The 13422-nt window shown below is 49.7% G+C and overlaps 1 protein-coding gene across 3 annotated transcripts in view; it reads left to right on the top strand.

Annotated features, from left to right (window-relative positions):
- Positions 1-13422, top strand: part of PLA2G7 (phospholipase A2 group VII) — a 357931-nt gene that overhangs the window by 220825 nt on the left and 123684 nt on the right. For all 3 annotated transcript variants that reach the window (XM_085610561.1, XM_085610558.1, XM_085610560.1), the window contains exons 5-6: positions 4597-4665; positions 7650-7794. In XM_085610561.1, coding sequence (XP_085466687.1) covers positions 4597-4665; positions 7650-7794 — 214 coding nt within the window. The remainder of the gene's footprint in view (positions 1-4596; positions 4666-7649; positions 7795-13422) is intronic.

Below are 13422 nucleotides of genomic sequence, written 5' to 3'. Positions count from 1 at the left end.
GGGCCTACCCGAATGGGTATGCGCCACCACGCGCTCGATGACTCTCAGAGTGCCTTCCTCCGAGGGGGGGGAGACCATGCCGCGGAGCACCGCCACCATCCCCTAGGTCCCGGATGCGCCACCCGAGGCCAACGACCCCCTTCCGGACGAAGCGACCGTTCCCGACGAGGGGTCCGTGCCTTCCGACCCCGAACCCCTGACCGAGCTCGGGGACCTGCCAGAAATGGCCCAGTGGCACTGCGAAGGAGGCCCCTCCCGAGAAGAATTCTGCCTAGAACAATCCACCTGCCCTTCCCTCATTGGACCCCGACAACAGGCCGAGGCCCAAGCAGCAGGCGACCGGACCGGCACCCACTGGGTATACTGGGAAAACGGCCTCCTGTACAGCGAACAGAAGTCGGCCGAGTTGGGATCGGCCCGAGTACTAGTGGTACCCCTGCGCTTCCGAAGTCTCCTCCTGGGCCTGGCCCATGATGTACCCCTGGCCGGACACTTAGGCCAAGATAAGACCTACCAGCGACTCGTCACCCACTTCTATTGGCCCAAGATGCGAGCAAATGTGGAGGCCCACTGCAAGTCCTGCCTCACGTGCCAGGCCAGCGGAAAGAGTGGGGGGAAGCGCAAGGCTCCGCTACAACCCTTCCCAGTCGTCAGTACCCCTTTTGAGCGGGTAGGAATCGACATCGTGGGACCGCTGGACCCCAAGACCGCACAGGGCCACCGGTTCATCCTCGTCCTGGTGGACCATGCCACCCGTTACCCCGAAGCCATCCCTCTCCGCACCGTGACTGCCCCCGTGGTAGGCCGGGCCTTGATGGGGATCTTCTCCCGCGTGGGGTTCCCCCGCGAAGTAGTGAGTGATCGGGGTACGAACTTTATCTCCAGATACATGAGGTCCCTCTGGCAGCAGTGCGGAGTATCGTACAAGTTCACCACCCCGTACCACCCCCAAGGGAACGGCCTAGTCGAGCGCTTTAACAAGACACTGAAAGGAATGATCATGGGCCTCGAGGAACCCCTACGCCGGAGATGGGACGTCCTCCTCCCATGCCTCCTGTTCGCCTACCGGGAGGTTCCACAAAAATCCCTAGGGTTCAGCCCATTCGAACTGCTATATGGACACCCCGTCCGGGGACCCCTGAGCCTGGTCAAGGAGGGTTGGGAAACGACTCTCCGGGGGACCCCTCCGGATGTGTTCCGATACATCTTGGCGCTCCGCAACCAGACCCGGAAATTCCGAGAACTCGCAGAGGCGAACCTCGAGGCTAGCCAGGAAGAGATGAAGCGCTGGTATGACCAGAATGCTACGCTGGTCGAGTTTCAGCCGGGCCAACAAGTCTGGGTCATGGCCCCAGTGAAACCCTGCGCCCTCCAAGATAAATGGACTGGACCCTTCAAGGTGGTCGAGCGGAAGAGCCAAGTCACCTATCTCATCGATGTGCAGTCCCCGCGGAACCCCCTCCGGGTTCTCCACGTGAACCGCCTCAAACCCCACTTTGTAAGGACGGAGTTGAGTTTACTCCTGGCCACCGACGATGGGGCCGAAGAAGACACCGAGCCCCTTCCAGACCCCCTGGGGGCAAAAGAGACCGATGGTTTCGTGGAGGGGGTGAGACTATCAACCACCCTCACAGCCCAACAGTCCGACGACTGCCGCCAGCTACTAAGGCAGTTCGCGGACCTCTTCTCCCTAACCCCTGGGGTCACCAACTGGTGTGTCCACGACGTGAACACTGGCGACAGCCCGCCAGTGAGACACCGGGCCTACCAGGTCCCTGATCGGGTCCGAACCTGCATCCAGACCGAGGTAGCGAAGATGCTGGCCCTCGGGGTGATTGAACCCTCCGACAGCCCCTGGGCCAGCCCGGTAGTCCTGGTCCCGAAAGCGGCTACCCCGGGTGTCGCTCCCGAGCTGAGGTTTTGCGTGGACTACCGAGGACTCAATGCGGTCACCCGAGCGGACGCTCACCCTATCCCCCGTGCCGACGAGCTCATTGACCGCCTCGGGGCCGCTCGCTACCTCAGCACCTTTGACCTAACTAGTGGATACTGGCAGATTGCCCTCACCGAGGGAGCAAAGGAGCGCTCCGCCTTCTCCACCCCGGATGGGCACTACCGCTTTAGGGTGATGCCGTTTGGAATGAAGAATGCCCCGGCCACCTTCCAGCGGCTGGTGAACAGGGTCCTGTCCGGACTAGAGGGGTTCAGCGCAGCATACCTCGACGATATAGCGGTATTCAGCTCCCAATGGGCCGAGCACCTCCAGCACCTCCGACAAGTCCTGCTGGCTCTGCGCCGGGCCGGCCTCACCATCAAAGCCAGCAAATGTCAAATTGGGCACGGCTCCGTAACCTATCTGGGGCACCAGGTGGGAAGCGGGCAGGTCGCCCCCCTCCAGCCGAAGATTGACGCCATCTTGTCCTGGGAACCCCCCACGACTCAAACGGAAGTCCGGGCCTTCCTGGGCCTCACCGGTTACTACCGGAGGTTTATTAAGAACTATGGCAGCATCGCAGGCCCCCTCACAGAACTAACCTCCAAAAAACACCCCAAGAAAGTACAATGGACTCCCTCCTGCCAGAAGGCGTTCGACGCCCTAAAAGCCGCCATGTGTACGGCTCCGGTGCTTAAAGCACCCGACTACGCCCAGGAGTTTGTGGTCCAGACGGACGCCTCGGAACACGGCATCGGGGCAGTCCTCTCCCAGTTCGACGACAAAGGCATAGATCGGCCCATAGCCTTCATCAGCCGAAGGTTGCTGCCCCGAGAACAGCGGTGGAGCACAATTGAAAGAGAGACCTTCGCAGTAGTCTGGGCCCTCAAAAAGCTACGGCCCTACCTGTTCGGAACACACTTCCGAGTACAAACGGATCACCGACCCTTGCGGTGGTTGATGCAGATGCGAGGGGAGAACCCCAAGCTGCTACGCTGGTCCATCTCCCTCCAGGGGATGGATTTCACTGTGGAACATCGCCCCGGGACGGACCACGCCAACGCGGACGGCCTGTCCCGATTCTTCCGCTTCCGCGAGGAGAACCCCCAAGTGGATGGGTAGTTCTCCCCGCCTTTCAGCTGGGGGGGGGGCACGTGTGAGACCGGCCTCGTGGCGTGGGCCCTCCCAACCAGCAAGCTACCCTGCAACCGCACCGATCCTCGATGTCACAGACTTCCGGCCCCGATGGCCCAACATCCAGAGGGCCGGCCAGATCCCCAACACGCATGCCCGGCCGAGGGAGAGCGAAACCCCCCAAACCAGACCGAGAGGCGCCGACCCTGTCACACCTCTGGTCTCTTCCCCGAGGGAGGTTTCGATCGACCACCAGGCCCCCAGCGAGCGGCCGCCTCGCCTGCTGGGCGTCTGGAGTCCTTCCCGGACCCACCTGAACAGATCAAAGGGCCGAGCGACAGGAAGTCCGACACACCGCCCCCAGGCACCTAGACCCCTCTCGGCGAGGACTCCGGACTTCAAAGAGGAGGGGGAGTATAACAAGGGGTGCTGAAGGGACGGGAGGCAGAGAAGACCTGGACTGACGAGAGCCTGCAGACCTGGTCGCGGCTCGATCGCCCCCCGAACCGAAGAACTCTGAACCATCTGAGCCCTGCTGACGCTGTCGCGGCTCCCCGAACTCTGAACCATCTGAGCCCTGCTGACGCTGTCGCGGCTCCCCGAACTCCGAACCATCTGAGCCCTGTTGACGCGGCTCCCCGAACTCTGAACCATCTGAGCCCTGCTGACGCCGTCACGGCTCCTCGAACTACGAACCTCCGGTGCCTGCTGAGTGACTCGCGGCCCGCTCCTCCAAGAGAATCGGCAGAGATTGCCGAGAGAAGCAACATCCCCTCAGCTCGAGGATTGAGAGCTGTGCGCCGGATACTCCGCAGAGACACTGATTCAAAGACTGTCCCGCTACCCCTTACCCCTCATCACGAGATCGCTGCCGCTTGTGGCACTAATTCTGCTCCTGCCTTCCGGATCATAAAGATCCCTGACAACCAACGATAAAATCTATTATCTTGCAAAGAATTACTGTGTGGTGTCCCTCTATCTGAAGAGAGTAAGTGCAGCGTGTGCGATCCTAGGTACGAGACCCTTCCAGGAAGGGCCTCCCCGCTCTTGCTCGGCCTAACTCTGGGAAAGGTGGGCCTCCGGGTGGTCAGGAACGTATTCCGCAGCCTCCCCGGGGAACGCTTTCCAACAGGCTTCATGTGCCCTTCTGTCCCCAGAGTGACTGCCACTGGTGGCCTCCTAGCTCAGACGAAGGCTTGATCCTGGGACTAGTCCCTACTGAGCTCACCTCGGGTACAAGCCGCTGTCCAGGGGTATTGTCCTCATGATGTGTGGGGAAGTCAGTCTGGGCTGGGTGCCCTCTCTCCTTTTAGTTTTCAGTCTTTCTGGTTAAATCCAGACTTTATGCTGACCTTTACCTCCAACCCACCTTGGAGCTGACCTAGCTGAATACGGTTTCTCCTTCCTGGTTAGTGACCGGAGCTGCTAGTGGTGTTTTCTGGATGCTGAGAAGGGGCTGGTTAATATAGAAAGCAATACATTTTAAGGATTCTTTTTTTAAATGGGCTTTTCCTTTTCTTTTTTCTCAGGACGCTTTATTCTGCTATTTGCATCGAGATCGCATCTCAAGGGTTTGTGATTGCTGCAGTTGAACACAGGTAAGTGTCTAAATGTATTGAATGACTGGAATCGGATCACCTATACTAACATATTTCTGCCTGTTTGTGTAAGGTGCCAGTTAATTATGAGCATATCCTCAGATGTTGCAGATTATCCTTGCTTCGTGAGTTTGAGACGTGTAAGGGAAATCTGCCTAATTGTATACACAAATATTGTTCTTGCTATTAAACACATTATTTAAAGTTTTTTTTGGAATAACCCTCATCTGTCTCAGTTATGATGAATTTTTGGCAGTCTATATATTATTATGGGTCCTTCTAATTTGCCAGATAACACAAGCAACAGTTGTTTCCTTGTTTCGTGTTTTATTCGTAATGCCCACATTTTGTTATAATTGAATATTTGGTGAAAGCTATTGACAAAAAACAAAGGGAAACTAGAGAAGATATTTTATCTTGTATTAGCAAGACCAATGGTGGCATTCAGGTGTTTCAGATAAAGAAATAAGATAATAGGGAAACCACTCTTGCAAATCTTAACACTTAAAACCTTTTATTTAATGTAAATTTGAAACATTTATTACATGTGTCCTGTCAAGGAGTCGGATGAACTTCTCCTGTAGGCACTCGTGGATTTAGCTCTCGGGGCCTGCAGTAGGCACTCCGTGTATTCATCTCCCAGGGCCCTTAGTAGGCACTTGGTGGTCTCAACTCTCAGGGCCTGCTGTAGGCACTCAGTGGCCTCCGCTCTCATGGCCTGCAGTAGGCACTCAGTGGCCTCCGCTCTCATGGCCTGCAATAGGCACTCAGTGGTCTCCGCTCTCATGGCCTGCAGTAGGCACTCAGTGGCCTCCGCTCTCATGGCCTGCAATAGGCACTCAGTGGTCTCCGCTCTCATGGCCTGCAGTAGGCACTCAGTGGTCTCCGCTCTCATGGCCTGCAGTAGGCACTCAGTGGTCTCCGCTCTCATGGCCTGCAGTAGGCACTCAGTGGCCTCCGCTCTCATGGCCTGCAGTAGGCACTCAGTGGCCTCCGCTCTCATGGCCTGCAATAGGCACTCAGTGGTCTCCGCTCTCATGGCCTGCAATAGGCACTCAGTGGCCTCCTCTCTCATGGCTTGCAGTAGGCACTCAGTGGTCTCTTAAGGCCTGGCAGCGACCCTGTTGCTGAGACTCATTTGAAAGCTCGGGTCCCTTGGCTGCCTTTCCGAGTGTTGGAAACTCAGTTTCTTGTGCCAGAGCGATGTGATTCACTGATGCCAGAGACCCAGATAGAAGAGAACTGACTGATTAATTTGACAATTTATGTTCAAACGGTATCCTCTTGGTCTCATGCTGTTTCATTAATGTACAAGAACTGAGTGCATTTCAAGGTAACACTATTGATGCGGTTTCAATGTTTTGGAATAATGAACTTTCAACTTTTTTCTCATATGATACATGGAAAAAAAATATGGTTGAATAATATCTCTGGATGGTTACCTGTAGCACTTTTTCAAACTAATTCTTATATTTTGTTTAATTGCGTAAGGCCCCTTAAAATTATTTCAAGCTAAACTTCTTCCGAGTTCAAATTGTTGGCACTGTAATTCACATATTGGTTCGTTAAAACATATGGTTTTTGAATGTACATCTGTTTTTAAATTTTGAAATGAAGTTTGGGATGTTATACAAAAAATCTTTCAATATTTCCGATGAACTTTCATTTAACTTGTTGATATGTAAATCTGTTGCTCTTTCTAAGGAACTGTCTTATCTAGAGTATAAACTTTTAAATTTTCTGATGTCTGCTGCTTTAAAATCTATTACAACTTGTTGGAAAGTTCTGTTCATGCTTGGTGGTCATGGAATATCTTTACTAGAAGAGGTGCCAATCTATCTTTGAATGGTATTATTCACAACTGTAATTCTTATCATTTATTTTGGGAACCAATAGATCACTATTTATCGTTTGTTATATTTCCTTTTATTTATTCCATTATAGTATAATTAATTCATGTCTTAACTTAAAGTACCTCTTCTCAAATTGCTTCTTACGATAATATATGCTTATTCCTATCCCTTCCTTTTTATTTATGATTAGGGCTCCAGGTTTTATGGTATTTTTTTTTAAACATTTCTGTCTGTATTTATCCAAATTTATTTTTGGGCTATTTTATCTGTATTTATCCATATTTATTTTGTGTTTTGAGTATAAATGTAGTTGTAAAACTACATTTCCATTTTTATTTAAATGATAGTCGTGCTCTGATACTTTGAAGTCTGTCGTGTTTTAGCTATTTAAGTTAGCAAATATTACATAGCAGTACATCCACTGGCAAATATTAGCATTATACCACAAATGTATGTTGACACATGGTTATTTAAAGAAATTTCATCCTGTTTTTTAATTTCCCTTAATGTCCAATGTCTTAGCTGTTGGGCTATAATTCATGCGAGACAGCACGAAGAATCACTTAAAAGAAACACATTTTCTGTATTGATCCACTTTTAAAAATAAATGCAGACAGAAAACACATTGTTTTCTGTCTGTATTTATCTGTAAAAACGGAAAACAGGGAGCCTTATTTATGTTTGTTTAAGCCCATATTAGAATGTACCTGTTTTATATTCAATTATTGTTCTTCATAGATATCTTATGGGTACTCTTTACAGTGCTCTTTTTTTGTAATGTCATTGTTTATTATATGAAAAATAATAAAACATTTTGAACACTAGAAGAGAACTGACTGAACTTCCTGCCATTGACCTGTCACCCCTGGTAACCTTCAGGCAGAAACTATTTTGTTTAAGGTTGTAATAAACATGGTTGCATCTGTGGTATGCTACTGTGCCCAAGTTTCGATTATGACTAACGTTGAGTATGTTATGCTGTTTTTATGTGTACCATGTATTCACATTTAGTCATTCCTGAAGTGCATTAAGGGCATTACTCACTTCCCCTCAAAACAGCTGTTGTAAATTACAAGTAGTGGGGACTGAAGCTCTGATTATCTGAAATAAAAATGTATTTTTTTCCTTCAGAGATGAATCGGCGTCAGCAACATATTTCCAGGAGAAACCTCCTTCAGAAACCTCGGAACAGTCGCCTGAAACTCTCAAGGAGGTGTGGATGTACTACAGGACACTAAAAGCAGGTGAACAGGAATTTCCTCTACGCTATCAACAGGTACTCATAGTAGAACAAAGTTCTAATACCTAAGAGCTTGAGAACATAAGTTAGTAGATTAATCACATAGGGCACGATTTAGATCTTGGCAGACGGATTACTCCATCACAACAGTGACTGATATCCCCTCTGTCGAAATATAAATCCCATTATATCCTATTGGATTTATATTTCGTACGGGATATCCGTCATCGTTGTGACGGAGTAACCCGTCCGTCAAGATCTAAATCCGGCCCATCTCCTTTCCTCTTTAATCTGCTCGCTACCTCTCTGCCTTAAAATTTCGGGTGAGGCAGGTACCAGCTTCAGTAGAACATCGGTATATTGCAATTGTTAATTGGCTTTTGGTCACATTTGATAGCATCTTGTTCTGTACACTATACAGAGGAGAATAATAGACAAGCATTGGTAAAAACCAATAGGTTGGGACCCATTTGCTTTTACCCATGCTGTACAGTATCGGTAAGGCCAAACAAGAGTAACTGTTAAATTCCTCTGTTTATTTTAAAACGGGTATTGGCAAAGTCAATATGTCTGCCATGGTGTACTGGCCTTTTGAATTTATCAATGCTTGTTTTTGTAAAACTTTATGGTTGTGGAAGCTTTTGTATCCTCGACAATATTAAACCAGCATTTGCAATGCAATCGGTCTCGCCATTGGGACCTTGTGAGCTATTGGCTCTGTCAATGTGTTTAAGTCATGTTATAAAAAATTACTTAATTTAATGACAGCCCACAAACCACTCTGTACAGACTTCCCATTGCAAGATCCCGCCGGAGGCTGGTCCATTTATGGTGCTTATGAAAGTAGTTCCGGGTCGGATCCAATTAAAGTTACTTCGCTTTACCTGGTTTCTGTGCAGTTTTTAGTGCGGTTGTATTTCCTGGTTGTATCCCATCTTTTTACTGCTGCGTGTGTTTGCTCTTATTTTCTTCAATATTCAACTATACTTTAGCACTCAATCCCATTACAGTGATTTAGAAACTGAGCTGGTCCACCACAAATTAAAGGGGTAAAACTGGGCTCTTTGGTTTACCCTGGAGATAGTAACTCAGCATTACATGGGTAAGAGTAAAAGCGATGCCCGAACCTGCTTACGGTAGCTACCTCTTTTGCGCAGTGGGATAAAATGGAAATAAAGTCATCACACTAGCTCCTTCCTCATCTGGTCACACCGTCACCCTTCTGACATAAGTGGTCTTTAAACCGTGGCATGGAGGCGGAAATATCGCTTTCCCACAGGAAATGTCCCTGGGCAGCCACAGGCTCCGCCCTGGAGCTATCCAAAACTGAAACAGCTCCCTGGCTTGAACCCGGCGCAGCGCGCAGAAATGTGATCAGGAGCCGTGTGTGGTTCGTACATGGACGGCACCGATGCATGCCACCACCCGACTTTACACTTCAGACACATAAGTTAGAAGTGCACCAGTTGGGTGGTGCTTGTGAGAAGTTGGCCTGGTATATGCTGCTCACTAATTCTAGTGATCACCTAGTACCATGCCAAACAACCCAAATGGTGGTGGTTGAAGTCAACCTTGATAGACCAGCTATCCTAGTGGTAGCGTGGACAGTGCAGTCTGCAGGCTAAACTCTTGAGGGCATGTGAAGCCAGCTGTTTTACCATATGTAACCTCCTTGAATACCAAATGAAAGGACACCACACAGATATATATTCAAAATATATATGTATTTATTTACTTAAAAGTATCCCCTATACTCTTTATGAGCACAGAAGCACATTCGTTTAAAACAAGGCAGTGTTTAAATATACAAAAGTTGCACAATTATGGATGGGCCAGGTGGCCAGCTAAACCATATACTAAAATAGTGGTATAAGAACCCCGAATAGAAAGGAAGGAAGGCCTAGGGCCTTGGGAATCGCTGGGACGACAAGGAGCTAACTGTAGTTAGTGACCAGGAGGCCCACAGGATGCGTGTGCAGTGTGAAAAGTTACACGTGTGCACCTATTGATTTCAATGGGTGCGTAAAAGTCACAAAGTTAAAGAAAAAGGAGTCTTCCGGATGGACCAGAACCAAACAACTTGAAACCTAGACACTAGAGATGTTTCTCTACCCAGGAGCACCGGAGTGCCAGCATTACCTCACCCACAGGAAGCGGGTGCATAGGGGTCAAAGTGCGTCGGGTTTCATCGTGCAGGTCTATGAAGCCTGAGGATGAAGATGCTGCAGGCGGCCAGGCAGGAAGAGTTCGGGTGGATCCAAGGATGGATCTGAAGAGTAGATGACCTGTAAGCAGAGGGGACAGTGTTCAAAGTCACTAGCCAGTGACCGGCGTGGAACCAGGAAGGAACCAGGCGATGTCGGGTGCCAACAGGTGAAGAAAGGAAGCTTGTCTCCGCAGCCACGTGGAGGTGAAGGGATCGACGACGTCCAGGAGTCACTCACGAGCTGTCCCACGAAGGCTCTAGCTGATGGCGGTGTCGGCTTCTTGATCGGACCAAACAGGCCTTGGCTAATGCAAGGGCCACGCAGGAATCGATGAAAGCTTGGTGCTCTGACCAGCAAGGTCAGAGGGGCTGCTCCTTTTCACAGGAGCAAGGGCCAGTCTGGAGCAACCAGACCAGCGGTGTTGTTCGTAGATTTCGTCGCCAAGATGGCCACTAGCCAACGGGCCAGTAACCGGGATGACGCGTGGAGTGGCAAAAAGCAAAAGGTCCCCACGCAGATCTCGTGGATGCTGGAGGGCTGGTCTTTGGTGCAAATGCTGCTCGGTGTTGGGGCTTCTCAGGGCCCAAAGCACAGCGCTGAGGATGCCTCAGGTGCTGCGCAGTCAGCTTGTCGTGGACGTTTCAAGATGGCCGGTCCCACGTCTCTCGGTGCCTCCACGGGTCTCTTCTTTGCAGGGACTGTGGATCTGGCTCAGAGATGTCTGGGTGTCTGGGTCTTGTCAGGCTCTGGGCTCAGTCTCCGGCGGGAGGCGGTGGCAAAGCAGTCGTTGAGTTGCTGGATGGTGCCTGTATTCACAGGGTGGTCACTCCTTGGCCACAAGGGAGATTCTCTTCAGTCTTCTGTGCAGCAGAACGTCGAAGTCCAGTAGTTCTTCTTGTTAAAGTCGAGTTTCAGGATGATCTGAAGTCTTGGGACACAGCTCCTACTCTTATTCCAAATCTAGGGGCCGGATTACCTGCTAGGTCCCTCCTCTGGGTGGGACCAGGAAGGGGGGTGGTTACACCCCCTTTCCTTTGTCCAGTTTCGCGCAAGGACTGGGGCTGGAGAGCCCCAGCTCTGGTTTGAACTGGCATATGCACAGGGACACCTTGTGTGCCCCAGGCATGTCTCAATCTATTCAGCACTCCCTAACCCACTACACATAATCCTGTCTGGGGTGGTGCAAGCACCTCCCCTGACAGGAAACCCTTTGTCCACACCTCCCAAGCTGGAAGGACTCCCAGCAGCAGGAGGGCAGACTTGTGTCTGTGGTGGCAGCATCCATTTTGTGATGCTGAGGCTCTGTCTAACTTTACCCAGGTTTCAGGTTAGGTACATGTCGTGTCCCTCTAGAAGGGTGGAATGCTACCCCCGTCGCCAGAATTGGCGAGGGGGTAGTATTCCAAATCGTATGACACCTTACTCGACATGTTTTGATAAAGCCAGACCAAAGTTAGCATTTGACCGCGAGGTACATAATGCACTTAAGAGTATATGGTATGGCACTATCATGAAACAGCTAAAGGACGTTGTTCCGAAAGCTGCAGACAGGCTCAGCTCATGCCAGAGCACCATCTCACATGAAACCAAGCACTCTGCCTCCAGAATTGTTAAGGCCTGCCATAGGAGTGACTGATAGGTTACCATGTGTCCATATATGTTAGATATAAATATACTATATCTAAGTAAGAAGTGATTACACCAACTTACCCCAGCTGAGTGATCAGCCAGTTGTGTCAAATAGTGAGGCCAGGCCAGGGGTGGCATAATACATGCTGCAGCCCCTGGTAGGCCTAGGGTACACCTATCCCCTGGGTACCTAGGGTACACTGTACAGGGTCCAATAAGGTGATCCTTACCAATTGGGTATGTACCTAGGGTACATGGAGTCCATTTTAAAGAGAGAGCAGACAGCCTGAGACCCTGAATGGCAGGATCTCAGGCCAACTAAGTCTAAAAACCAGCTAGACACTAGGCAAAAAGTCGGGGGTAACCATAGTCAGATATCCACCTTCCTACAGTGCTCATGGTAAAAAAACATAAGTGAGGCATTAGGAGCATCGATAGATAGTGTAGATAGTGAAAAGCTACAGACAGACAAGCCGTGAAACGTAAATAGCCCTGACACAGAACCTGAACTATGGAATCTGTAAGCCGAAGGGCTGGATATCAACGCAGGCACATTTTTGGTGTATGAATAATGTTGCTCTAGTACTGGGTGAAAGAAGTTTTGTCGAGGGGCGGGGCAGCTCTGGAAGCAGTGCCAGAAAAATGACACGCACCTTTTTACTTGAGAACAGGTACGCATCCCTGCTGTCCGCCCTCCCCTCCATGCCCCACCACCCATTCTGCACTGTTTACCTTTCCTGACGCATGAGTCTGATAGAATGTAAAGGCACCTGAGCGAACCACCTTGGGCTGTGTCTGACATTTACACAGAAGGATTGCGGTCGGAGAGCGCTCGCTGCCTGGGAGAAAGCTGGTAGTACAAAAAACAATGGTCCTGGACCTTAAATCAAAGATAGGTTATAGTTCCTTACTTAGTAATATCACTCCGATATTCTGAGCTACAAAAAGGATCAATTTGGGTAGCTCTCAGTATCCAATACAATATTTATCCTAAAATCAACCATGCAACAAACCAGCATCAAAAGTTCATATTTTATTCTTTTTATAATTTTTCTTTTGACAATTCTTTTCATCAGGGTTGCTCCAAGAGGAACGTGCAAAACCTGGTCACGTTTATCAATTTATGTGAAAAATGACTTAGACAATTACAAATTCAATTAGAAACCAATTCTAATATAGCACGTGCGTAAATGAACGTATCCCAGGCTCATGCATATAGGGCGTCGACGTTTCGATCCGTCTTAATGGCCTAATGAGGGTGTTTGAACCTTGGCCGTGCGGATCTTCATCAGGACTGGGGGGCAACCTAGATAGGTGCTGGGCCTGGTCGAGTGCCCGCTGTCATGCGTGAAGCGATATCCCTTGTTGTGCTCGAGTTTGACTCGAACTCGAGCACAACGCGGTACGGACGGTTGCCGGTCTACAGTGGTGCAAGTTTGGGATCCACCCTAGCAGAGATTACAAGATTAAAGTGGATTGGTCCCACTCGACTAAGCCTTCAACCATACCCATTCAGTGGCATCTCATATATGGAGCCCAGCCACATGATGTACATCTCCACTGTACCCTAAATAAACAAGGGATATCGCTTCACGCATGACAGCGGGCACTCGACCAAGCCCAGCACCTATCTAGGTTGCCCCCCAGTCCTGATGAAGATCCGCACGGCCAAGGTTCAAACACCCTCATTAGGCCATTAAGACGGATCGAAACGTTGACGCCCTATATACATGAGCCTGGGATACGTTCATTTACCCATGTGCTATATTAGAATTGGTTTCTAATTGAATTTGTAATTGTCTAAGTCATTTTTCACATAAACTGATAA

This window comes from Triturus cristatus, chromosome 6, assembly GCF_964204655.1.
Source record: "Triturus cristatus chromosome 6, aTriCri1.1, whole genome shotgun sequence".
Classification (NCBI taxonomy): Eukaryota; Metazoa; Chordata; class Amphibia; order Caudata; family Salamandridae; genus Triturus; species Triturus cristatus.
Note: the sequence above shows the minus strand (reverse complement) of the source record. Positions and strands in the feature narration are given on the sequence as shown.